At 38.2% G+C, this 19,002-nt stretch overlaps 5 protein-coding genes across 5 annotated transcripts; 2 read left to right on the top strand and 3 right to left on the bottom strand.

Moving 5' to 3' along the window:
* Positions 1–1,169: 1,169 nt before the first annotated feature.
* Positions 1,170–4,311, top strand: LOC113346993 (ATP-citrate synthase alpha chain protein 2-like). The gene is made up of 12 exons (XM_026590564.1): positions 1,170–1,472; positions 1,617–1,793; positions 1,875–2,036; positions 2,143–2,223; positions 2,394–2,445; positions 2,650–2,764; positions 2,872–2,953; positions 3,061–3,156; positions 3,335–3,436; positions 3,525–3,641; positions 3,727–3,843; positions 4,059–4,311. The coding sequence occupies exons 1-12, from the start codon at positions 1,374–1,376 to the stop codon at positions 4,128–4,130; spliced, it is 1,272 nt and encodes a 423-aa protein (XP_026446349.1). The 5' UTR covers positions 1,170–1,373; the 3' UTR covers positions 4,131–4,311.
* Positions 4,312–4,739: 428 nt separating this feature from the next.
* Positions 4,740–5,543, bottom strand: LOC113350678 (glycine-rich cell wall structural protein 2-like). The gene has a single exon (XM_026594810.1). It carries the CDS (start codon positions 5,541–5,543, stop codon positions 4,740–4,742), a length of 804 nt encoding a protein of 267 aa, XP_026450595.1.
* Positions 5,544–6,490: 947 nt separating this feature from the next.
* Positions 6,491–7,411, bottom strand: LOC113350677 (metalloendoproteinase 1-like). Its single transcript, XM_026594809.1, has one exon. The coding sequence runs from the start codon at positions 7,409–7,411 to the stop codon at positions 6,491–6,493; it is 921 nt and encodes a 306-aa protein (XP_026450594.1).
* A 2,360-nt stretch (positions 7,412–9,771) lies between these two features.
* Positions 9,772–14,320, top strand: LOC113346992 (E3 ubiquitin-protein ligase ZNF598-like). Its single transcript, XM_026590563.1, has 7 exons — positions 9,772–10,111; positions 10,215–10,517; positions 11,250–11,458; positions 11,551–11,599; positions 11,680–11,769; positions 11,891–11,953; positions 12,113–14,320. The coding sequence occupies exons 1-7, from the start codon at positions 9,944–9,946 to the stop codon at positions 13,934–13,936; spliced, it is 2,706 nt and encodes a 901-aa protein (XP_026446348.1). The 5' UTR covers positions 9,772–9,943; the 3' UTR covers positions 13,937–14,320.
* Positions 14,321–16,067: 1,747 nt separating this feature from the next.
* Positions 16,068–18,252, bottom strand: LOC113346991 (autophagy-related protein 8i-like). Its single transcript, XM_026590562.1, has 5 exons — positions 18,073–18,252; positions 17,910–17,965; positions 17,299–17,351; positions 16,536–16,654; positions 16,068–16,426 (listed from the first exon to the last, which is right to left on the bottom strand). The coding sequence occupies exons 1-5, from the start codon at positions 18,110–18,112 to the stop codon at positions 16,338–16,340; spliced, it is 357 nt and encodes a 118-aa protein (XP_026446347.1). The 5' UTR covers positions 18,113–18,252; the 3' UTR covers positions 16,068–16,337.
* Positions 18,253–19,002: the final 750 nt, after the last annotated feature.

Here is a 19,002-nt window from a genome sequence, read left to right as displayed (position 1 = left end):
AATCAGAACCATATTATGTACAATCCCTATTACCAGAGAAATGAACAAGATACTATAGTCAGAATGACTAATTAGCGTAAGTTGAAATTTGATATCACTATCAGCATAAATTCCATGATTTTTACTACAATGGAAGGACATGTTGATTCCTCTTCTATACTAACTCTGCTTTCATTGCCATGTCTTATGCATTGGGAGCAAGAAGAATCAAAGAATACATTCATGGAGATAGAGACAGAAGATGAGCTAAACTAGAAATGCGATGAGCCAATGAGTTGCAAAGAGCAAACATTGATTTCCAAGCAGAAGACGATGCAACTCTGAAGGAGCTAGAGGATGGATACAAGTCAGAAGTTCAAGGAAGATTCAACCTGGGATACAATCAGATGGAAGACGGAAATTTTGAAGCAATCTATTTTGTTCTGGGAAAGCTGATCAAAATCACTAAGGATCAAAACTCTACGACAGTTAAATTAACTAGTTTAAATTACAATTCCAGTAACTTAGATAACTTTAATCGGAAAGGTCCAAATTTAAACCTTTTACTTAATTATCTTCATTCTATAAGTGATAGTGCTAATGACAATATTACCAACATAGATTCGCAAAAATTCATGCATGATGCTGGAGGCAGCTCTGTAGACCTTGATGTATCGAAGAGTTTCTGCTTTCGGACATAATACTCTTTTTGTTTTTTTTTTTTAAATTTTTTTAAAACATGTTCAGACGCCCCTGTATCAACATACCCGACTACCTTTCCAAAATATTCTTTTATTTGTGAGCAATGTAGTTAATCTCGGCCGAGATGGCCGAGATACCGCCGATAATATCAGTTTCGGTGTTTCACCGAGATGCCGATGTCGACGATATTGACCGATATTTCGACGATATTGGCCGATATTTTATCGGTATTCATCGAAATATCGTGTCTCGGTACTCAACCGATATTCACCCAACTCCGATTAACTACATTGTTTGTGGGGGTATTACCTGGTTATGGGTAAAAAAAAATCATATACAGATACCTGTAGAGTGTAGAGAGACATGTGCAAGTGGGTCCATAATGCAGAAAATCATGCGACCCTTAAACACAAAGAGCAGTTTTGGCTGCAGTACTAATGACAGCAAAAAAATTCTCTGTCTTTAAGGGTACATTGTAACAAAAAAATAAATAAACAGTAGTAGATGGCAACTACCTAACCCAAGTACCCAACCTCATGAATACGATACGAATTCATTGTCATCATTATCATCACCACTAGTGGAGTTTCCTTGAAGTAATCACACATCTCGAAATTCGATTGTTGGTTTTCTTGATTATTGATCCCTTTAAAATTTACTGAGAGTCAGAGGGAGATCTGTTGAGGGAAAAAATGGCTAGGAAAAAGATTAGAGAGTATGATTCTAAAAGACTTCTTAAAGAACACTTAAAAAGACTTGCTGGAACTCAATTGGATATTTCTTCTGTTCAGGTATGAAATTCATTATCTTATGTAAAGTTTTGATTTTTATGGAAATTAGAATCGAGGGGTTCTTCTGAATTGGGTTCAGAAATTGTATTCAGGATTGGGTTCTCAGAATTTGATTTATGTATGCTTTCTTTTTCTTGTAATTAGGTAACTGAAAAAACAGACTTTACGGAGTTAACAAACAAAGAACCATGGGTTTCATCTACAAAACTAGTAGTGAAGCCGGATATGTTGTTCGGAAAGCGTGGGAAGAGTGGTTTGGTAGCTCTAAACTTGGATTTAGCTCAGGTTGCACAGTTTGTGAAAGAGCGCCTTGGTGTAGAGGTGATGATCTTCTTGCATTGACAAAATTCCACTAGGCTGCTTGATTTGTGAAATTTTGCTAATAGTTTTGTTCAACTTTAGGTGGAGATGGGAGGATGTAAGGCGCCGATTACCACATTTGTTGTCGAACCTTTTGTTCCACATGACGATGAATATTACCTTTCTATTGTTTCTGAGAGGCTTGGTAGCACCATTAGCTTTTCAGAATGTGGGGGTATTGAAATTGAAGAGAACTGGGATAAGGTATATAATGAAATAAATACTGTGATTTGCAAATTTTTTTTTTTATAGATTTCAAAATGTTCTTGGTTAGTTGATTATTGTTAATAATGTCGTTTGATATGTACAGGTAAAGACCATCTTCTTACCAACAGAGAAGCCAATGACATCTGAGGCATGTGCTCCACTGATTGCTACCCTTCCCTTAGAAGTAAGTTCCGTTTGTTTTCCCATTAACTTAGTATCGATTTTTGTTGATCCGATCTTCTGGTTCAAAGTTTTCAGACTTATGTCTATTGAAGGTTATGATCGTGTCTTTGTTGTGGGTAACATTGTCTTGTTGTCTGACTGGTTTGTGCTACTTGGATAACTTTGGCTCAGGTTCGTTCAAAAATAGGAGATTTCATAAAGGGTGTATTTTCTGTATTTCAAGGTAAGAATGCTGGTCAAATTCTTGCATATCTAAAATTTTGAGAGAATTTATTTCTAAAATTGTTCATATATCTCCAGAAAGTGCTATAAGAAATTTAGGGAAGCACTCTTGTACTTGGTTATCGTTTCATGGATATTTTGGGTACTTGGTAAGATCTTTTGGCAAGGGAAATTTAATTTAAATTGATTTATATGTCCTTCACAGATCTGGACTTCAGTTTCGTAGAGATGAATCCATTTACGTTGGTGAAAGGGGAGCCATACCCGTTGGATATGAGAGGAGAATTGGATGACACTGCAGCCTTCAAGAATTTTAAGAAGTAAATATTTAATTCGGTTAAAGGCGTTGCTATTCCTCCTATTTTAGCTTTCCAGTACTAGTAAGATTGTTGATGTTATTTCTAAGAAAGTTCTAATGCTTATGCAGGTGGGGTAATGTAGAGTTTCCGTTGCCTTTTGGTAGAGTTATGAGTCCTACAGAGAGTTACATTCATACACTTGATGAGAAGGTAGCGTGTGCTGTAATTAACAAGCTCAAGTGTAGAAACTATCCTCACTTCATCTGTGGGACAAAGTATTGACCTTGTTTGAGCGTAATGTTACTCTTGTATTGCAGACAAGTGCATCGTTGAAGTTCACGGTTTTGAACCCTAAAGGAAGAATCTGGACGATGGTGGCTGGAGGTGGTGCAAGTGTGATATATGCTGATACTGTATGTCGTTTGATTTTCTTTCACCAACTTCGCGTAACTTGATTTGTTTTTTTCTTATACATTTTTTTTTGGTTGCGACTGATCCGTGTTCAAACAGTTTGGATTACCTGTTCTGTATATAGTTTGGATTACAGTTTGGTCAAACATTTTATTTGAGTATTTTCTGTTGGTCATGTAGGTTGGAGATCTGGGTTATGCATCAGAGCTTGGGAACTATGCAGAATATAGTGGGGCCCCAAATGAGGAGGAAGTGTTGCAGTACGCGAGAGTCGTTATTGACGTAAGAAATCATATTTCTAACTTCATACTGTCTCTTAACCATGACCCTCACTCTCTCACTGGCTCACCCACCCACTATCGTGTGTCAGTGTGCTACTGCAGAACCTGATGGTCGTAAGAGAGCTCTACTAATTGGAGGAGGCATAGCTAACTTCACCGATGTAGCTGCTACATTTAATGGGATTATTCGAGCCCTTCGTGAAAAGGTCCGTTCAACGAATAAAAATTTGAACTATTAAAATTTTGATAGCTAGGAGTCCCATTTTTTAACCGTGATATCTACAATGATAGGAATCCAAGCTAAAAGCATCAAGAATGCACATCTATGTTCGAAGAGGAGGCCCAAATTATCAGACTGGTCTAGCTAAAATGCGTTCTCTAGGAGAAGAACTCGGCGTCTCTCTTGAGGTATGTCTTTCATAACCAGCACTTAATCTTTCGATATTGATGGAAGTCTATACCTATAACGAAGTTTTGTTAGCTGATAGTTCAGTGGAAATTCTGAAATCCCAACTTATTTGCGTTCCCTTTCTCAGTCTACGACTCAGATTCCAATCTGATTTATTTTTTTCTAGTCTAATGACTCTGTTTGGCTTTTCTCTTTGGCATTTCATTTTCTGCAGGTTTTCGGCCCTGAGGCAACAATGACTGGAATTTGCAAGCAAGCAATTGACTGCATCATGTCTGCCTCATAAGCTCTCGGATTATTATCTGTCTTATTTTTCATGAGTTGTTTCCAGCATATGAGTTCAAAGCTGTTAATTTTTACATACTTCTTATTGTAAAACCCAAAACTACCAGATAAACAGATCTGTGATGGACTCGTATAAATAAAATTTTAATTCATAATTCAATTGATATGATATTGGGTTGAAATATTTTCCTTGTTTTTTTTCTCCTGCTCACTGCTTACAAAATGCAAACACTTGCTGAAGGAGGAGAAAGCATCCCCACAGGCGGAAATTGGATCTCAACTTCTGCTATCGACTTTACCTGTCTACAATCTCTAATAGGGGGCATTTGCTGCATGCAGAGACTTAAAACGGATTTACGAAGCAAGCACATGCAAATTTGTCCAGGTACCTTATAGTGAGAGCAGAGTTATCGCTCCATAGTTTTGAAAATAAATTACTTCTGTAGAAGAGTGCTCCATTCATAAACTTAAAACAAGAAGCAAACTACTGAACTAATAAGGAAATCCTAATGAAAAACCACTGAAACCTAAATAAAAAAAATAATCAAAACCCTAAACTCATAAAGAAGTTCTAATTTTTATTCTGATTTTAGTTGGTACAATAATTTGTTCAGGGATTTTTTTCCAAGTTAATCTCTGTTGCTTTTCCGTCCTCCCCAGTAGCTTGAGTAGTAGCAGTAGTCTTGTATGGAACTGGGATTTTCCTAAATGCTGATTGGAACCCACCAAAGCCGCCACCACTTTGTCTACCACCAAAGCCGCTGCTGCTGGCACAGCTGCAGCTTCCACCACCTTGACCGCTGCCAAAACCACCTACGCTAACACCTTCACCACCATTTTGGCCACTACCACCACCTACACCAATGTCTTCATCACCACCTTGACTGCTCCCGAAACCACTGCCACCACCACCTACACCTACGCCTTGACCGCCACCAAAACCACTGCCACCACCACCTACACCGATGCCTTGAACGCCACCAAAACCATTACCACTGCCACCACCTACACCTTGACCGTTGCCAAAACCGCCGCCACCTATGCCAGTGCCTTCACCTGGCTCACCACCTTGATCACTGCCACCACCAAAGCTGCCTCCCTGCCCAGGAAAACCAGAAAAACCATGGCTGAAACCCGACTCACCTGGTAGAGGGAATGACCCACCATGTCCAAAACCAGGGAAGAACCCACCATGTTTGTAACCCGGATCAAAACCATGGAAGCCACCGCCAAAATGAAAAAGGCCCTGACGTTGGTAAGCATCTTTGATAGTGTCAGCACCTTTACTATCAGTTTTGCCAGTCACTGGAATATCTCTTCCTCCTTCAACTTCAACACTATTGAATAAACCCACAGATACAATTGTTATGATCATGAGAAGAAAGAACGACACAACCTTTCGATCTCTCTCCATTGTAATCCCCATACCTCGATTCTCTTTTATCGTTCACTCTCAATCTAATTTCTAAATGCCTCTCCCTTTAGTCCACCTTATTGGTTTCTCTAGAAGTCACTCTATTTTTTTTTATATAATTTATTTTTGTCTACAAATAAATAAAAAATAATTCACCACCACCTCTTAACAAAGAAAGAAAGCATGCATCTAGCAGGCTTAGTAATCGTCTGAAAGTTTAATTGTGTGAGGTAGCTACCGATCGAGAAAAACATTTGTGTGACTCAGCTAGAATGTTAAGTTCATTGCGGTACTTGATGTTGGTAAGCGCATCTTGCTCTTAGTACTTGTTGTACTGTCAGGTGTTGCTAGCTAGTCATTGGACTTCCTCTTCCTCACCATGCAATCAACCAACACTGCGCTAGCTATGGCCTAGGCAAATTAATTTGTAATGTGAATATACATTTTCCCTTTTTTTTGGTTGCAAGATGTATACATTCGTGCAAATTAACAAAACTACATGTTGTATAAGATTTTAAAGATAGTAGCCTAAACAGAGTAAGTACATTCGCCGTGTCTGACCCTGAACTTGTAAATAATTTTTGTTTTGCTGATTGGTCTGGATTAATTTTTCCACTGCAATTTATTTATTTCTAGTAAAAAAGAACACACAAAAGCATTTATTGAGAACACAACTCAACAGCTAATAGAAAAACAAAAAACAACAGAATGCAACCTGATTTCACAGCAAAAGAGCATGCAAGACTCGGCTGGCATACATCACTGGCGACTCACGAGTCATAGTGTCATACTTGTCTCGTTTTCAGACTTATTCCTAGCATTTATTAATAGTACCTGAGGATCACAAACAATTGCCCCCATAGATAGACAAATTGGATTGATCCGTATTATTCACTTACTTATTATGAGTTCCTCAACAGTTATTTATCTGTAACCTGATCAGATGTTCAGGAACTGTATATAGCTCGTAAGGCTTTGACGTCTTCTTGTTGCACTTGCCTCTTGGTGCTTCCAGGTGAGAACACAGGATACATGATTGCGTTAGGCTTAAAAATATGTTCTAGACCTAACATATGTCCAATTTCATGTGCAGCAACAGATTCTAAGTCCATCGTGTCAGACCCTGGACTAGTACTCCATTTATCATCCGCGTCGTAGTAAAACCTCCCATCATTTGGTGCAAATGCGTAAGCGACTACTCCCATTTGACCATCAAAGCTAGAAGCATCACCATGATCACCTTTGTGGAATCCAATAACCATGTCAGTAGCTAAATCACCATCTGTCTCCTCTGTGAACTTGAAATTACTCACAGCTTCCCATTTCGCAAAAGCTTGTAAAACAGCAGATCTTAGGGTTTGGTTGTCTACTTTGTCTGACATATTATAGGCATTGCTAAATCGATAAGTGAGGTGAGCGCTTGACCATTTTTGTGGGGTCGTAGCTGCAGCTTCATTTTGCTTCATCTTCTCCCTCCTTTCGGAGCCGAAAAAAGTTGGAGCGTCGACAACGTCTGCTCTTCCACATCGAGGCATCATCATTTGTTTCACCGTTTCGGCGTCTAAACTCCCAGTGGCATCTATACCGTAGTTGAGTTGATAACTTGTGATTTCATACTCTAAGACGCTATCAAACACGTCATCGTATGCATGAACTGCACTAGGACTCCCACCATTCAAGTATCCAAATTGTTTAAGATATTTCTTAACATGATGCAAACCTGGTGCGGTCTGGCCAATGTGAGTTCCTTCGAGCTCTTGAAGAAACCCGAATGGCGCAGATAGAGTTGGGTTAGGGAGAATGGCTAACAAGAAGAAAAGAACAAATGGTAGAAGTTGAAGAAATGGAACAGCTTTGGTGGTTTCCATTGTGTTTACAGAAGTAATAAGTTTTCTTTGTTTTGTTTTTGTTTCTGTACTCTACTCGGGATGCAATTTCAACTATTTATAGAGAAATATAGATGCACAAATTAATTTTATTGAAGTTCCCTACCCTAGAGATGTAACAGATCGTGGTCCTTCATAAGGTTGATGTGATAAGTTCACCAAATTACTTAACAATCAAATTCAATACTTAATGATGCATAGCTACTCAAAATCTGATCCTTAATTGGTTGAAAAGATACATACATCTACCAATTAAATTCATTTCAAGCTGTGGTTTCTTCTCTTGATAATGTAGCCCAAGAGTCTGTTATCAAAAGTCGATTTTCGTTTACTCTTTTTGGTTTTCTAAATGGACTCCTCTGATTGGTATATCAATGACTGCATGTACTATATGCCACTCAAAACAATCACACCTGAAGCGATCAACAGTGAGGCCATAGGATAGAACACATATTAAAAAGCAGTTAAACTTGATCAAAATCTACAATAATCTTACCCGTCTTTGTGGAACAATCTGACAATCCTCATATCATGGGCATTTGAGTTGTTTTAAGTTTGAACTCAAGACCCGTCAAATAAAGGCTAATAAGCTAACCATCTTTTGCTTAATGATCTCAGATTCCACTGTATATGCAGTACGAATGTTGGCACCATGATGTGTGAATTCTACTGATTGACAAGAAAAAGCAAGATGTAAAAACGAGAAAACTACATCAAAAATGAATTTAAACTTGATCATTTGTGGCAGAAGATGATTTCGGACTTGTTGTTATCGATATCACAAGAGTTAATATACAGTAGCTGTTAACAAGTTGTAATCACACATTGATTTTCTTTACCAACTATCTTTACTCTTGCACTGGCACTTCTCTATAAATTAACATGTTAATCAACACCTCCAACACAAACTCGTCTGGATTAAGCTCTAAGTTTCTTTAGCCAAAATACAACTATGGGTTCTTCTAAAGATTTGCTTCTGGTGTTTTTGGTCATCGTGTTTTTATCCGTTAACTCCAAATTTGGCTCGGGGGCTCGTTACCTTACGACAACTCTTTCAAAAGATAACCACTATTTACAAGGCAACCGATCACCAGGTATACCAGAAAATAATCTAGGCATGCTACGAGCTCAAAAAGCTCCCACCAACGACCCAAAATTTTCAGAAGCTCGTGGTGATGTAGCTTTAGCAGAACCCGTAAACGACCCCGAAAGTCAAGAAGATTCCAACACAGAAAAGACTCCAAAAGGTTCTAACGAAGAAAAACCTGTAGTTCCAGAAAATCCTGACAACGAACCTGCTGTTACACAGTGTCCCCAAAGCACAACCAACAACAAAAAACCTGTAGTTCCAGAAGATCCTGACGACGAACCTGCTGTTACACAATGTTCCGGAAACACAACCAACAAAAACCCCAGCAACAAAAAACCTGTAGTTCCAGAAGATCCTGACGACGAACCTTCTGTTACACAGTGTACCAAAAACACAATCAATGAAAATCCCAACAACAAAAAACCTGTAGTTCCAGATGATAATGACAACGAACCTGCTGTTACACAATGTCCAGGAAACACAACCAACAAAAACCCCAAAGACGAAAAACCTGTAGTTCCAGAAGATCCTGAAACCGAACCTGCTGTTACACAGTGTATCAAAAACACAATCAATGGAAATCCCAACGCCGAACCATAGTGTTCCGACACAACAAAAGTTCCAAAAATTTACGTCAAACACCAATGTTCCAGAAACTCCAGACGGACCAGCAACAAACCCAGCTAGTATATATGTACCTTGATCATCTAGTTCTTTGTTTCCTAATAAAACTTTTCCTGCTACTAGCCCCGATGGCAGCAAATAATGTGGTGCGTTTCCTCGTAAATTGTTTATCCAATAAAGCTTTATTTAGTTCCATTTAGATACTATCCTTAGCTATAACCAGTTGTTACTGTAACCATTATTGTCTTAATGGTTTTGTTACATTTCCAATCGGTTTTGTCTGAAGGATATATGTTTAACGGGAATTGTACTTTTATCTAATAGATCAATAAAATTCCGGTTAAAGTTTGTTTTATGTTTTCATCGTTCTATAGCAGTGACAGTGACAGTGCCAAAACTCATGAATGGATAGTCGACTACGTTTTTACCACTCCCCAAATAAATTTTGGACTTCCCTATAACAAAAGTCTTACTTGAGGTGCACGTACCCATCTAGTCAAAGGTAAGAGAGACTCTTCGGGAAACGTTGGGGTTGTTTTATCCAAAATGGAAGTTACTAAATTAGCCTCGAGAATATACCCAACCAGGCAGCAAAAATAAGAAAAAGAAATCCACTCTTCAAATTCCTCCTCCCCAATTTTCAAAGAGAGAAACAATTCCCTTACGTCTTCCCTTGAAAAAAACCCTAAAAAGATCTATCTCATACAGCAATCATCTTCACTTCCCTGGGAAAGATCCCCAGAAATCTACCGCTTGTACTCTTTTGTGTCCATCTGTCTTTATCTTTTCTTTGAAATACCATGGATGATAGTTGTGCCGTTTGTGCAGAATCCCTAGAATGGGTAGCGTATGGACCATGTGGTCATCGTGAAGTATGTTCAACTTGTGTTTCTCGTCTCAGATTCATCTGTGAAGATAAGAGATGTTGCATCTGTAAAACTGAATCTGATATCGTCTTTGTCACCAAGGTTAGGGTTTTTCTTTATCTGTTTGGGTTCTTGGATTTACATGCAAATTTTGTATTTTTTGAACTAACAACTGTAAATAAATTGTGGGTTTTTGTTGATTTAGGCATTGGGAGATTATACCAAGGTAATATCCGATTTTAAGGTATTTCCATTGGATCCGAGGGAAGGAAAGGTAGGGAATTATTGGTATCATGAAGATTTGGGAGCTTATTTTGATGATTCAGATCATTATAAGATGGTCAAAGCTATGTGTAGACTTTCTTGTAGTGTTTGTGATAATGTGGAGGAACAAAATAATGGACCTCCCAAAAGGAAAGCGAGATTCCGAAACATTGATCAGCTGAAAAGTCATTTATATCACCAGCATAAGTTATTAATGTGTAACCTGTGTTTAGAAGGAAGAAAGGTAATTAATTATCCAAATTCTACTTGCATTACAAGTGAAACATCCAACAATACTTTTTTAATGATGGTGTTTTTTTTGCTATGTTAGTGGTGTATTTGATAACAAGTATGAATAGGTTTTTGGGTATTCGGTATATACATAACTTGACATGTGCCAGAGTCCTTTTTTTGTTGTTGATAGTTTTGGTTCTCTACTTAAATTCCTTCTTTAGTGTTGTAAGTAAACATCTTACATTCCCCACATTATTCATCCAAGTCCAAGTATGGTCTGGCGTAGACTTTTATATCCCTATTAAGCTATCTTTTATTCACTTTCTGTGTCATTTTTCTGAATATGGTCTTGATCCTTGAATATTTATTTTTGGTTTTGCTCGAGAAGGAAATTACCGAATTTAGTTTACTGTTTGGAGCTACGACTTGTTAGAGGCATCAAACTTGTTTTCTTAGACAGCTATTAGTGATTACTGCAGATGCATATTTTGCTTTCTGTAAGTTTGATCTTTCTTCATGAGTTGGTTATTTGTTGCACAATAGATTAAATGGGTACTTCCTTGTACTGTAAACCAACTGTACGTATTGTTGTTGAGTTGTGCTTTACATAAAGTATATATCGGCTTTCAAGTTCTACTTTCAGTGAGACATCATACCAACTAGACACTCTTGGCTTTGGGTTTCTTTTCATTTTTTGTAATACCATACTTCCCGCTGACTTTGGGCACACATGCTGGTCCAGATATTTATGTGTGAACAGAAGTTATATACCAGAGCACAGTTGAATCAGCATATAAACACTGGAGATTCAGAGGTTGATGGCAGTGAGAGCGAAAGAGGTGGTTTTATGGGGCATCCTGCATGTGAGTTTTGCAAGAGACCATTTTATGGGGATAATGAGTTGTATACACACATGTCTCAAGAACACTTCACTTGTCACATATGTAAAAGGTATTTTCCGTTTCTAATATGGATAAATTTGGGTGTTAATATTTTCATTTGAGAGCTCTTAAGTCACTTAGGCTATCATGATTTTCATGCAGGCAACATCCAGCACAGTTTGATTATTTTAAAGACTATGATGATTTGGAGGCAAGCCTTTCTTCTGCTTATTTATCTTAACATTCTCATTTGATATTTAGCTCAGAACCGCTAACAACTATCTCTTACAGATTCATTTCCGTCAACAACATTTTCTGTGTGAGGATGATGCTTGTCTTGCTAAAAAGTTCGTCGTATTTCAATCAGAATCTGAAATGAAGGTGATTTCGTGTGGATGGGTTATCAGTATTAGTTTGATGGCTTTCAGCTTTGTGAAGTTCTTCATTCTTTATGCCTTTTCCCCCTCTTGTTTACTGTATTTTATTCTTTTCATTGTTGCAGAGGCATAATGCGACAGATCACGGAGGGAACATGTCTCGTGCTAAGCGTAATGCTGCGCTACAGGTGTGCTGAGGCTTCTTCGTGTTTTTCTTCTTCATGTCATTTGGTCTTTCTGTCCACAACCTGTGTTTGTACATTATTGCTTGGACTCCAAAAGATTTGATAACTTGCTGTATGTTGGTATACTGTCATCTAACATCTTTTTCTTGTTCCTGCACCTAGATACCAACTAGTTTTAGATATCGCCTCAGAAGTAATGAACAAGATTATCGTCTGGGAAGAGGGCGAGGGCGTGATTCTCACTCTGATTCTCCAGCAGATCAACTTGCAATGGCTATTCAAGCCAGTATAGAGTCAGCAAATTCAGACAGTAGCACAGCGAGGGACATACCCCCCGGTACACAAGTAACTCGTGATCCTGGAGGAACAAGTGAGATTGATGACATTATTCCTCCCATGGAATCATTATCTACTTCAGATTCTGAGCTGTCATCGAGATACTACCAGGCAGTTAGTCAAACAACTAGGAATGGGTCTTTGGCGGAATCAGCCTTCCCTCCACTCGCTGGGGGTTCCAGTACCTCGCAGCAGAATTCTTCTGAACAAGGAGGCACGAATACCATGGCTTCACGACTCCGTTCCTCTGGCGTTAATGTTATAAACCAGGGTCAGCCTCGGCCATTAACAAAAGGCCGTGGGGCTACTATATGGACCTTTCCCTCATTGCCATCATCTAGTTCTGCCAGTTCGTCGCGGCCTATCGGAGCTACTTCTAATGTGCCCTACAATTCTTCCGTTCCTAAAGCAGCTACCTCTAATGTGCCTTCTCCAAGTTATGTAAAATCTACTCAAGTAAGGCCTGACGCAATTCCTGGACTTGCATCATCAGCTAGTTCTGGAAGTTCCCGGAGTACAATTAATAACAAGTCTTCTCAAGTAAGGCCTGACACAGTTCCTGGACTTGCATCATCAGCTAGTTCTGGAAGTTCGTGGAATACAAGTAATAACAAGTCTACTCAAGCTAGGCCTGACACAATCCCTGGGCTTGCATCATCAGCTAGTTCTGGAAGTCCCTGGAATACAAGTAATAACAAGTCTAGGGTTACTCACTCCACTTCTGCTCCTAATTTAGTGGAGAGAGGTGGATCTTCGGATTCACCTTTGTCCGACTACCCTCCTGTTTTGGCAACAAGGAAGAGCAATGGTGTATCCATAAGTAAACATGTGCCGAAGTTAGAAGATGATTTTCCTCCAGTTTCTGCAACAGTGAGGAGCAAGGTTACCATCAGTAAAGAACCTTTGGAGAAGGTAGAAGACTTGCAGATGGCAAACAAGACACTGGTAGAAAGAATACGTTCTGCTCTAGACAATGATGAAGAAAGATATTCTTCTTTTAAGGAAATGTCGGGGGAGTTCAGGCAGGGTGTAATTGGTACACGTGAATATCTATCCTATGTTCAGCAGTTTGGCCTAACACATCTTGTTCTTGAGCTAGCAAGATTATGTCCTGATACTCAGAAGCAGAGGGAGCTAATTGAAAACTACAATGCCATTGTGCTTCAGTCAAGAGCAAGTAGTAATAATAGTTCCAACAAGGGTAAAGGGAAGAAGAAACTCGCAGAAGAACCAGATAATTCATTAGCAAATAATGTCATCAGTAGTGTAAGAAAACTGCATGCAAATTATAAACCATCAGAAGAAGATGTGGAAGTATTATCTAAGGATGGCTACCGTACTTCCAAAGGGAAATCCGTTGCTGAAGAGATACTAGGATCTAGTAGTGCCAACCCACAACCACTTGATTATTCTGGGGGAAGCGTCTCCAAAAATTCAGGTGCTGGCAAGGGAGGTTCAAGTAAGGAGAAAAAGAAGAAGATACCAAAGTTCCAAAGAGTGCGACTGGGTGAAGCAGCATCTTTAGACCTCAATCCTGAACCTGAAGAAGATACACCAGACTCGTTGGATGGGGTTGCAGTACGTGGGGCCTGGCGGAATGGTGGAGGTCAGAAACTTGTGGCGTTGACACAAAGAGGTAAACAAAAATAAGCTAATTTTTTTGGCGAAAATAAATACTTTTTGTGATTGCAGTCTTGCAGCCTCAAGTTGATCTTTTTTTTTTTTGTCACGATGGGGCTGTAGAGTTACTGTACCTGAAACACAATTAAAAAGGACTGGTTGTCTTTGCCAACGTACAGCTAGTAGTTAGGATGGGTTATTGTTATAAATCGAAGGTGTTTCTTGGCTCTGTAGCTTGTACTTGCTACTGAGAGACGATTAGCTGAAGGGAAAATGTTGATGAAATTAGTGGGTTTTTTGGTTTTTTTATATTTATCTTTTATGTTGTTTATATTTTGGGTTTAATTTTGTTACATACAAACAGTGCGGAAAGAGCCTGATTAAAAATGGGAAACCCAGATTTTTAGGTGTCAATCGTTCTTTTCTGAATTTCATTTTTTATTAGTCATATAAACAGGAAAGTCATTGGTTTATTTCATCAGGATGATTGTGGTATGCTGAATCACATTAGGGTGCCGATATCGGTATAGATGTCGTTACAAATGGTTTTCAGTTGACTAATACTGACAGAAATCAAGGGTTTTCAATTTCACTAAGGTATTGTCGTCGTTGAATGCGTGTATATGTTAGATGTTTAAATACGAATCATCGTTATTGTAATTCAAATGAAGTGCGTTAGTTGAAAGGCACCATAGTTTATGGCTCACACTGGATCCAAATTTCCTTGCAATTTTCCAGGGATTGTGTCAGTCATCACTGACCGTATTCATCACTCTTCCCAGTCATTAGCTAACAAGAAAGATTGTAAAAAGATCGTAGAAAGAAATTACTTGCTTGTTTGAAAGCTATGTAAAGCAACACAGTTAACTTAATCCAAAATGGAAAAATATGTTTAAATGATTTACTTTCGACTACATTATCAAATGAAGAAATTTGAATAAACTGGAATTCCATTGGTAGATGTATGGATTTCTTCTACCTCATTAACTGATGATTGGTGAACTTTACGAATCAAGGACCATATATAAATTGGGCTCAAAGGACCACGTTCTCATTTCTCAGTCGTATATCCCTATAAAATGGAGGTTGTACTATCAGAACCAACCCAACGGAGTACTCACAATGAATAATAAAGCCGTTTCTTATCATCATCCTGTGCACTTTGTGCTTCTCCTCTTGTTAGCCATTTCTCCTGACCAGTCTCTATCTCAATATGATGTTAATTCACAAGCATTCGAGTTCCTTGGTCATTTTGAAGGATGCAGAAAAGGTCAGGCTGTAGAGGGTCTGAATGAAGAAACAATATCTCAACAAGTTCGGGTACACAATTAGTAGTGTGACCCAACACATGAATGATGACGTGTTTGATGAAGTCTTGGAATATCAAATCCAAACTTATCAATCGAATTATCATTTGGAGGTCACTGGAATTTTAGATGCTCAAACGGTGAAACAGATGATGGTGCCTAGGTGTGGAGGCTCAGACACGGTGTATAGTACAACCTTCATGGGATACAGTGAGAAAACGATTAATCATCACTCGACAGCTATCAACGCGGCTTCAGATCGCAGCTTCTTTCCTGAAAACGCACCAAAAATATGGTCGAAAACAAAACTAACTTATCGATTAAGCAATGCTACCGCAGTTAACATTGACACTCGAATGTTAGAATTTGTTTGTGCACGAGCTTTTGAGAAATGGGCAGCTGTAAGTGGATTTCAATTTTGAGAGAAGCGACGATGCAGCTGACATTCAAATTGAATTCCGCAAAAGAAATGATATTGGTGATGATCTCATGGATGGTCCTGGTGGAATTCTCGCTTATGCTTTTGCGCCATTTGACGGAAGGATTTACTACGACGCAGATGATGAATGGAGGGCTAATCCATGGTCAAACATGGACGACTTAGAATCAGTTGCTATGCACGAGATAGGACATGTATTGGGCCTGGGACATAGTTTCCAACCAAACTCGGTCATGTTCCCTTTGTTCCCAGTTGGAACCACAAAGAGGCATCTTCATGGAGATGATGTGCAAGCAATACGAGCTTTATACGATTTCTGATCGATTCCTATATCGATCTAATAATAATAATGCATACTATAAGTAAATAACATGCACTTAAATGCTGCGCAGTTCATTATGCCATTCTCCACTTCTTTCCAAATACTCTCATATGAGTTTGGCTCAATTTAAAAAAAGAAAAGAAAAGAAAAAAAAAAGGTCCACATGAACAGGGAACTTAATAATAACAAATGAATTATCCCGAGTTCACTGAAAGTAGCAAAGATCACAGTAGATTCATACCAGACTACACAATCCAAATTTCCATGTCAACGACCATAGTTTTGAGCAGTAACGACTTTACATTGTTTTTTTATTCATATGAACAGCCAAACTCTAAACTAACGAACTGGTCTTGTACAACTTTAACCAAAGGTTTTCTCGCTGCTGTAGCACATGTATAGGAACCCATCTTTGTCTTTCGAGGATTCGTAAACAGAAGTCATGAGAGTGGCTGCACAAAAACAAAATCAAAAGCATGCATACCATTAGGATTAAGAAAATGTATTACGAAGTTTTGAACAAAGTAACAAAGGGTTACAGAAGTCAGATTCCAGTATTACCTGTTTGGGGTAAGGTTTCGTTCACAAACACAAAGAGGGCTTTCCCTGGGGTCAAGCGAAGTCTACCGCTTAAAATGTGGATGAATTGCCCAATGGACATGTCCCTGGGAACCAAATATCTGAAAAAAGATAAGAAACGGTCAAAACAGTTACCTACCATCAACAGAAAAGTGAAAAGATGGAAGCTACTTCGTTCAAGCTAAGACTGTTGTATTATCAACAGATTTTGTTTTATTTTTCAATGCAAGTATTTATCAAGTACATAATTTTCCATGCTAGCAACAATAATCATCTAATATGATAGAGATGGTTCACTGTGGCAAAGACCCCAGGTGAGTCAGGTCTGTGTTTACTGTTTACAGATTACGAGCTTTGATCCAAAATAAATAACAAAAACATGCTAGCTCCCCAGCTGTATTTCATCTAGCAGATGTCGTAAACTCATAATTTTGCTGAAAAATCATTATAGCACCCTTTAGAAATAAATGTACCACTGACACAGTAGAGTCAGGCAAGACCAGTCTACAAGCATTTAACTCATAACCCCTGCATTCACCTAAATTAAGCAAATTGGTCTACTGTTAACGGATCTTGATATCTAGATTATCCAGTGTATAAACTCTGACCTATACCATTCAGTGATATGGCGGATCAAAATGAGATGACTAACTGATGCAAACTAAACATAGTCTTCCACCAAATTCGGTGTTTGTCTAGAATGTAAGGTGAAGTAAACAAACTTTAATCCGTAGCTAGAACATACTTTTTCTTTTCCATCTGAGGCAGGTCAGAACTTGAAAACCGTTCAGCAATTACCTGCAGATAGCATTTTCACAAACAAATCAATAAAAAGAAGGTGAAAGACAATAGGAGAGCAATATGACAGGATATGCTAACACAATCAAAGATTTGTATGCTTTCTTTACTGGTTCTCTCACTTGTTCAACTTGGCTAGCTAGCAAACCATCCTCCATACTAAGCATAAGGTGTGGGATAAACTTCCCCTGCACATGGCACCATACAATATTTTGCGCATTCCCATTTGGAGTCCAAATAACAAGACTCTTTTGATACTGGTTTTCTACCAGAATCTAAAATTCTCCAAATTAGCTTCTTTATATTCGCTATTACTGGATAAAATATGCTAATTCTGACAATGCTAGTTCACGATCAAAAAATAGTTGACTAGTAGTTGGAATGAGTAATGAAAAACTAAATCGAATGGTACGCATACTATAATCAGACTAAAGATCGATATGGGTTTCTCTAGATTTCTCTTCATCAGAAGAAATCACGCTGAATTGGAAGCATAAAAAGGGAGGTTTGTTTATGACTTCATTGGAAGTAATTAAAAGCCAATGATTATCAACATACCGGGACTCGATCAGGATATTTGGCGATGATATCTGATGATTCCTTAACACGTTCATCTGCAAATCAAACACCAAAGAAGAATCAAATTAGGGAGAATAGTCTAATTTTCTCAATCGAATAAAAAGAATTTTGTGATTTATTGATGAAGAGTTTAAATACAAACCGAATGTAAACTCGTCTTTGAATGAGGTGATCCTGCCCATAATGGAAGTGAATGAAATTAGGGATTTTTTGTTTGTTTGTTTGTTTGTTTGAAGGAGCTTAGGTTTCGGATTCTGATTTTGCCGTGGAAGTTAGTTGAAGAAGAAGTAATGGTATCTGTTTTATAATTCCGTCACGGAGACGTGGGAACGGGATAAGATATTAAATGGGGTTTATTTTGACTTTGGGTCCCTGGGTTATATTTTGACGTCTAGGTCCTAATTTTCGTCTAGAATTGTTTTTATTAGGTCCAAATCAACACCGACACCAGGTTTGACTGTCTTTGACCGTCCTTGAAATAATTTTTTTTTTTCCTGATGCAAAAATAATTTAATTAGAAGTTAAGAGGATAAACCCTCCGGCTCTAATAAAAGTTAGGACTGAAGACCATTCTTTAGTAATCTGCTAGTTCTAACAATCTTCGAGAGAATGTCTGCAACTTTATTTTGTTCCTTTGGGACATAATAACATTTCCAAATTTTATTGTTCTGAAAACAAGAAATAATATATCTAATGAAATAGCCTCCACTATGATCCTTGAATCAGTTTCAAAGTTCACTACTGTTAACTTCAACTTATGAGCCCACTGAACAGCTTCCCAGACAACCTTTTCTTCCACTTGATGTGGACTTAGTGCATCTGTAACATAGCTGCATTTAGCTCCTCGGTTCACTTGCAAAATTTCTTAATATTAGACCCTTTCCATCCTTTTTGGTAATATTATTAAAAGATCCATCTAAATTTAGAGTAAAGATGCCATTCATAGGAGGTAGTCATCTAAGATTTCTCCTAGCTTTACTAGAGACAAGCCTATTGTTTTTCTTACCCACCAGTGTAGACTGATTTATATAGAGGTTAGTAATTCGGATAACCAATTGTTGAGGAGACATAA

The sequence above is a fragment of the Papaver somniferum genome, chromosome 2 (genome assembly GCF_003573695.1).
Source record: "Papaver somniferum cultivar HN1 chromosome 2, ASM357369v1, whole genome shotgun sequence".
Lineage (NCBI taxonomy): Eukaryota > Viridiplantae > Streptophyta > Magnoliopsida > Ranunculales > Papaveraceae > Papaver > Papaver somniferum.
This window is presented reverse-complemented; position numbering and strand designations above follow the sequence as displayed.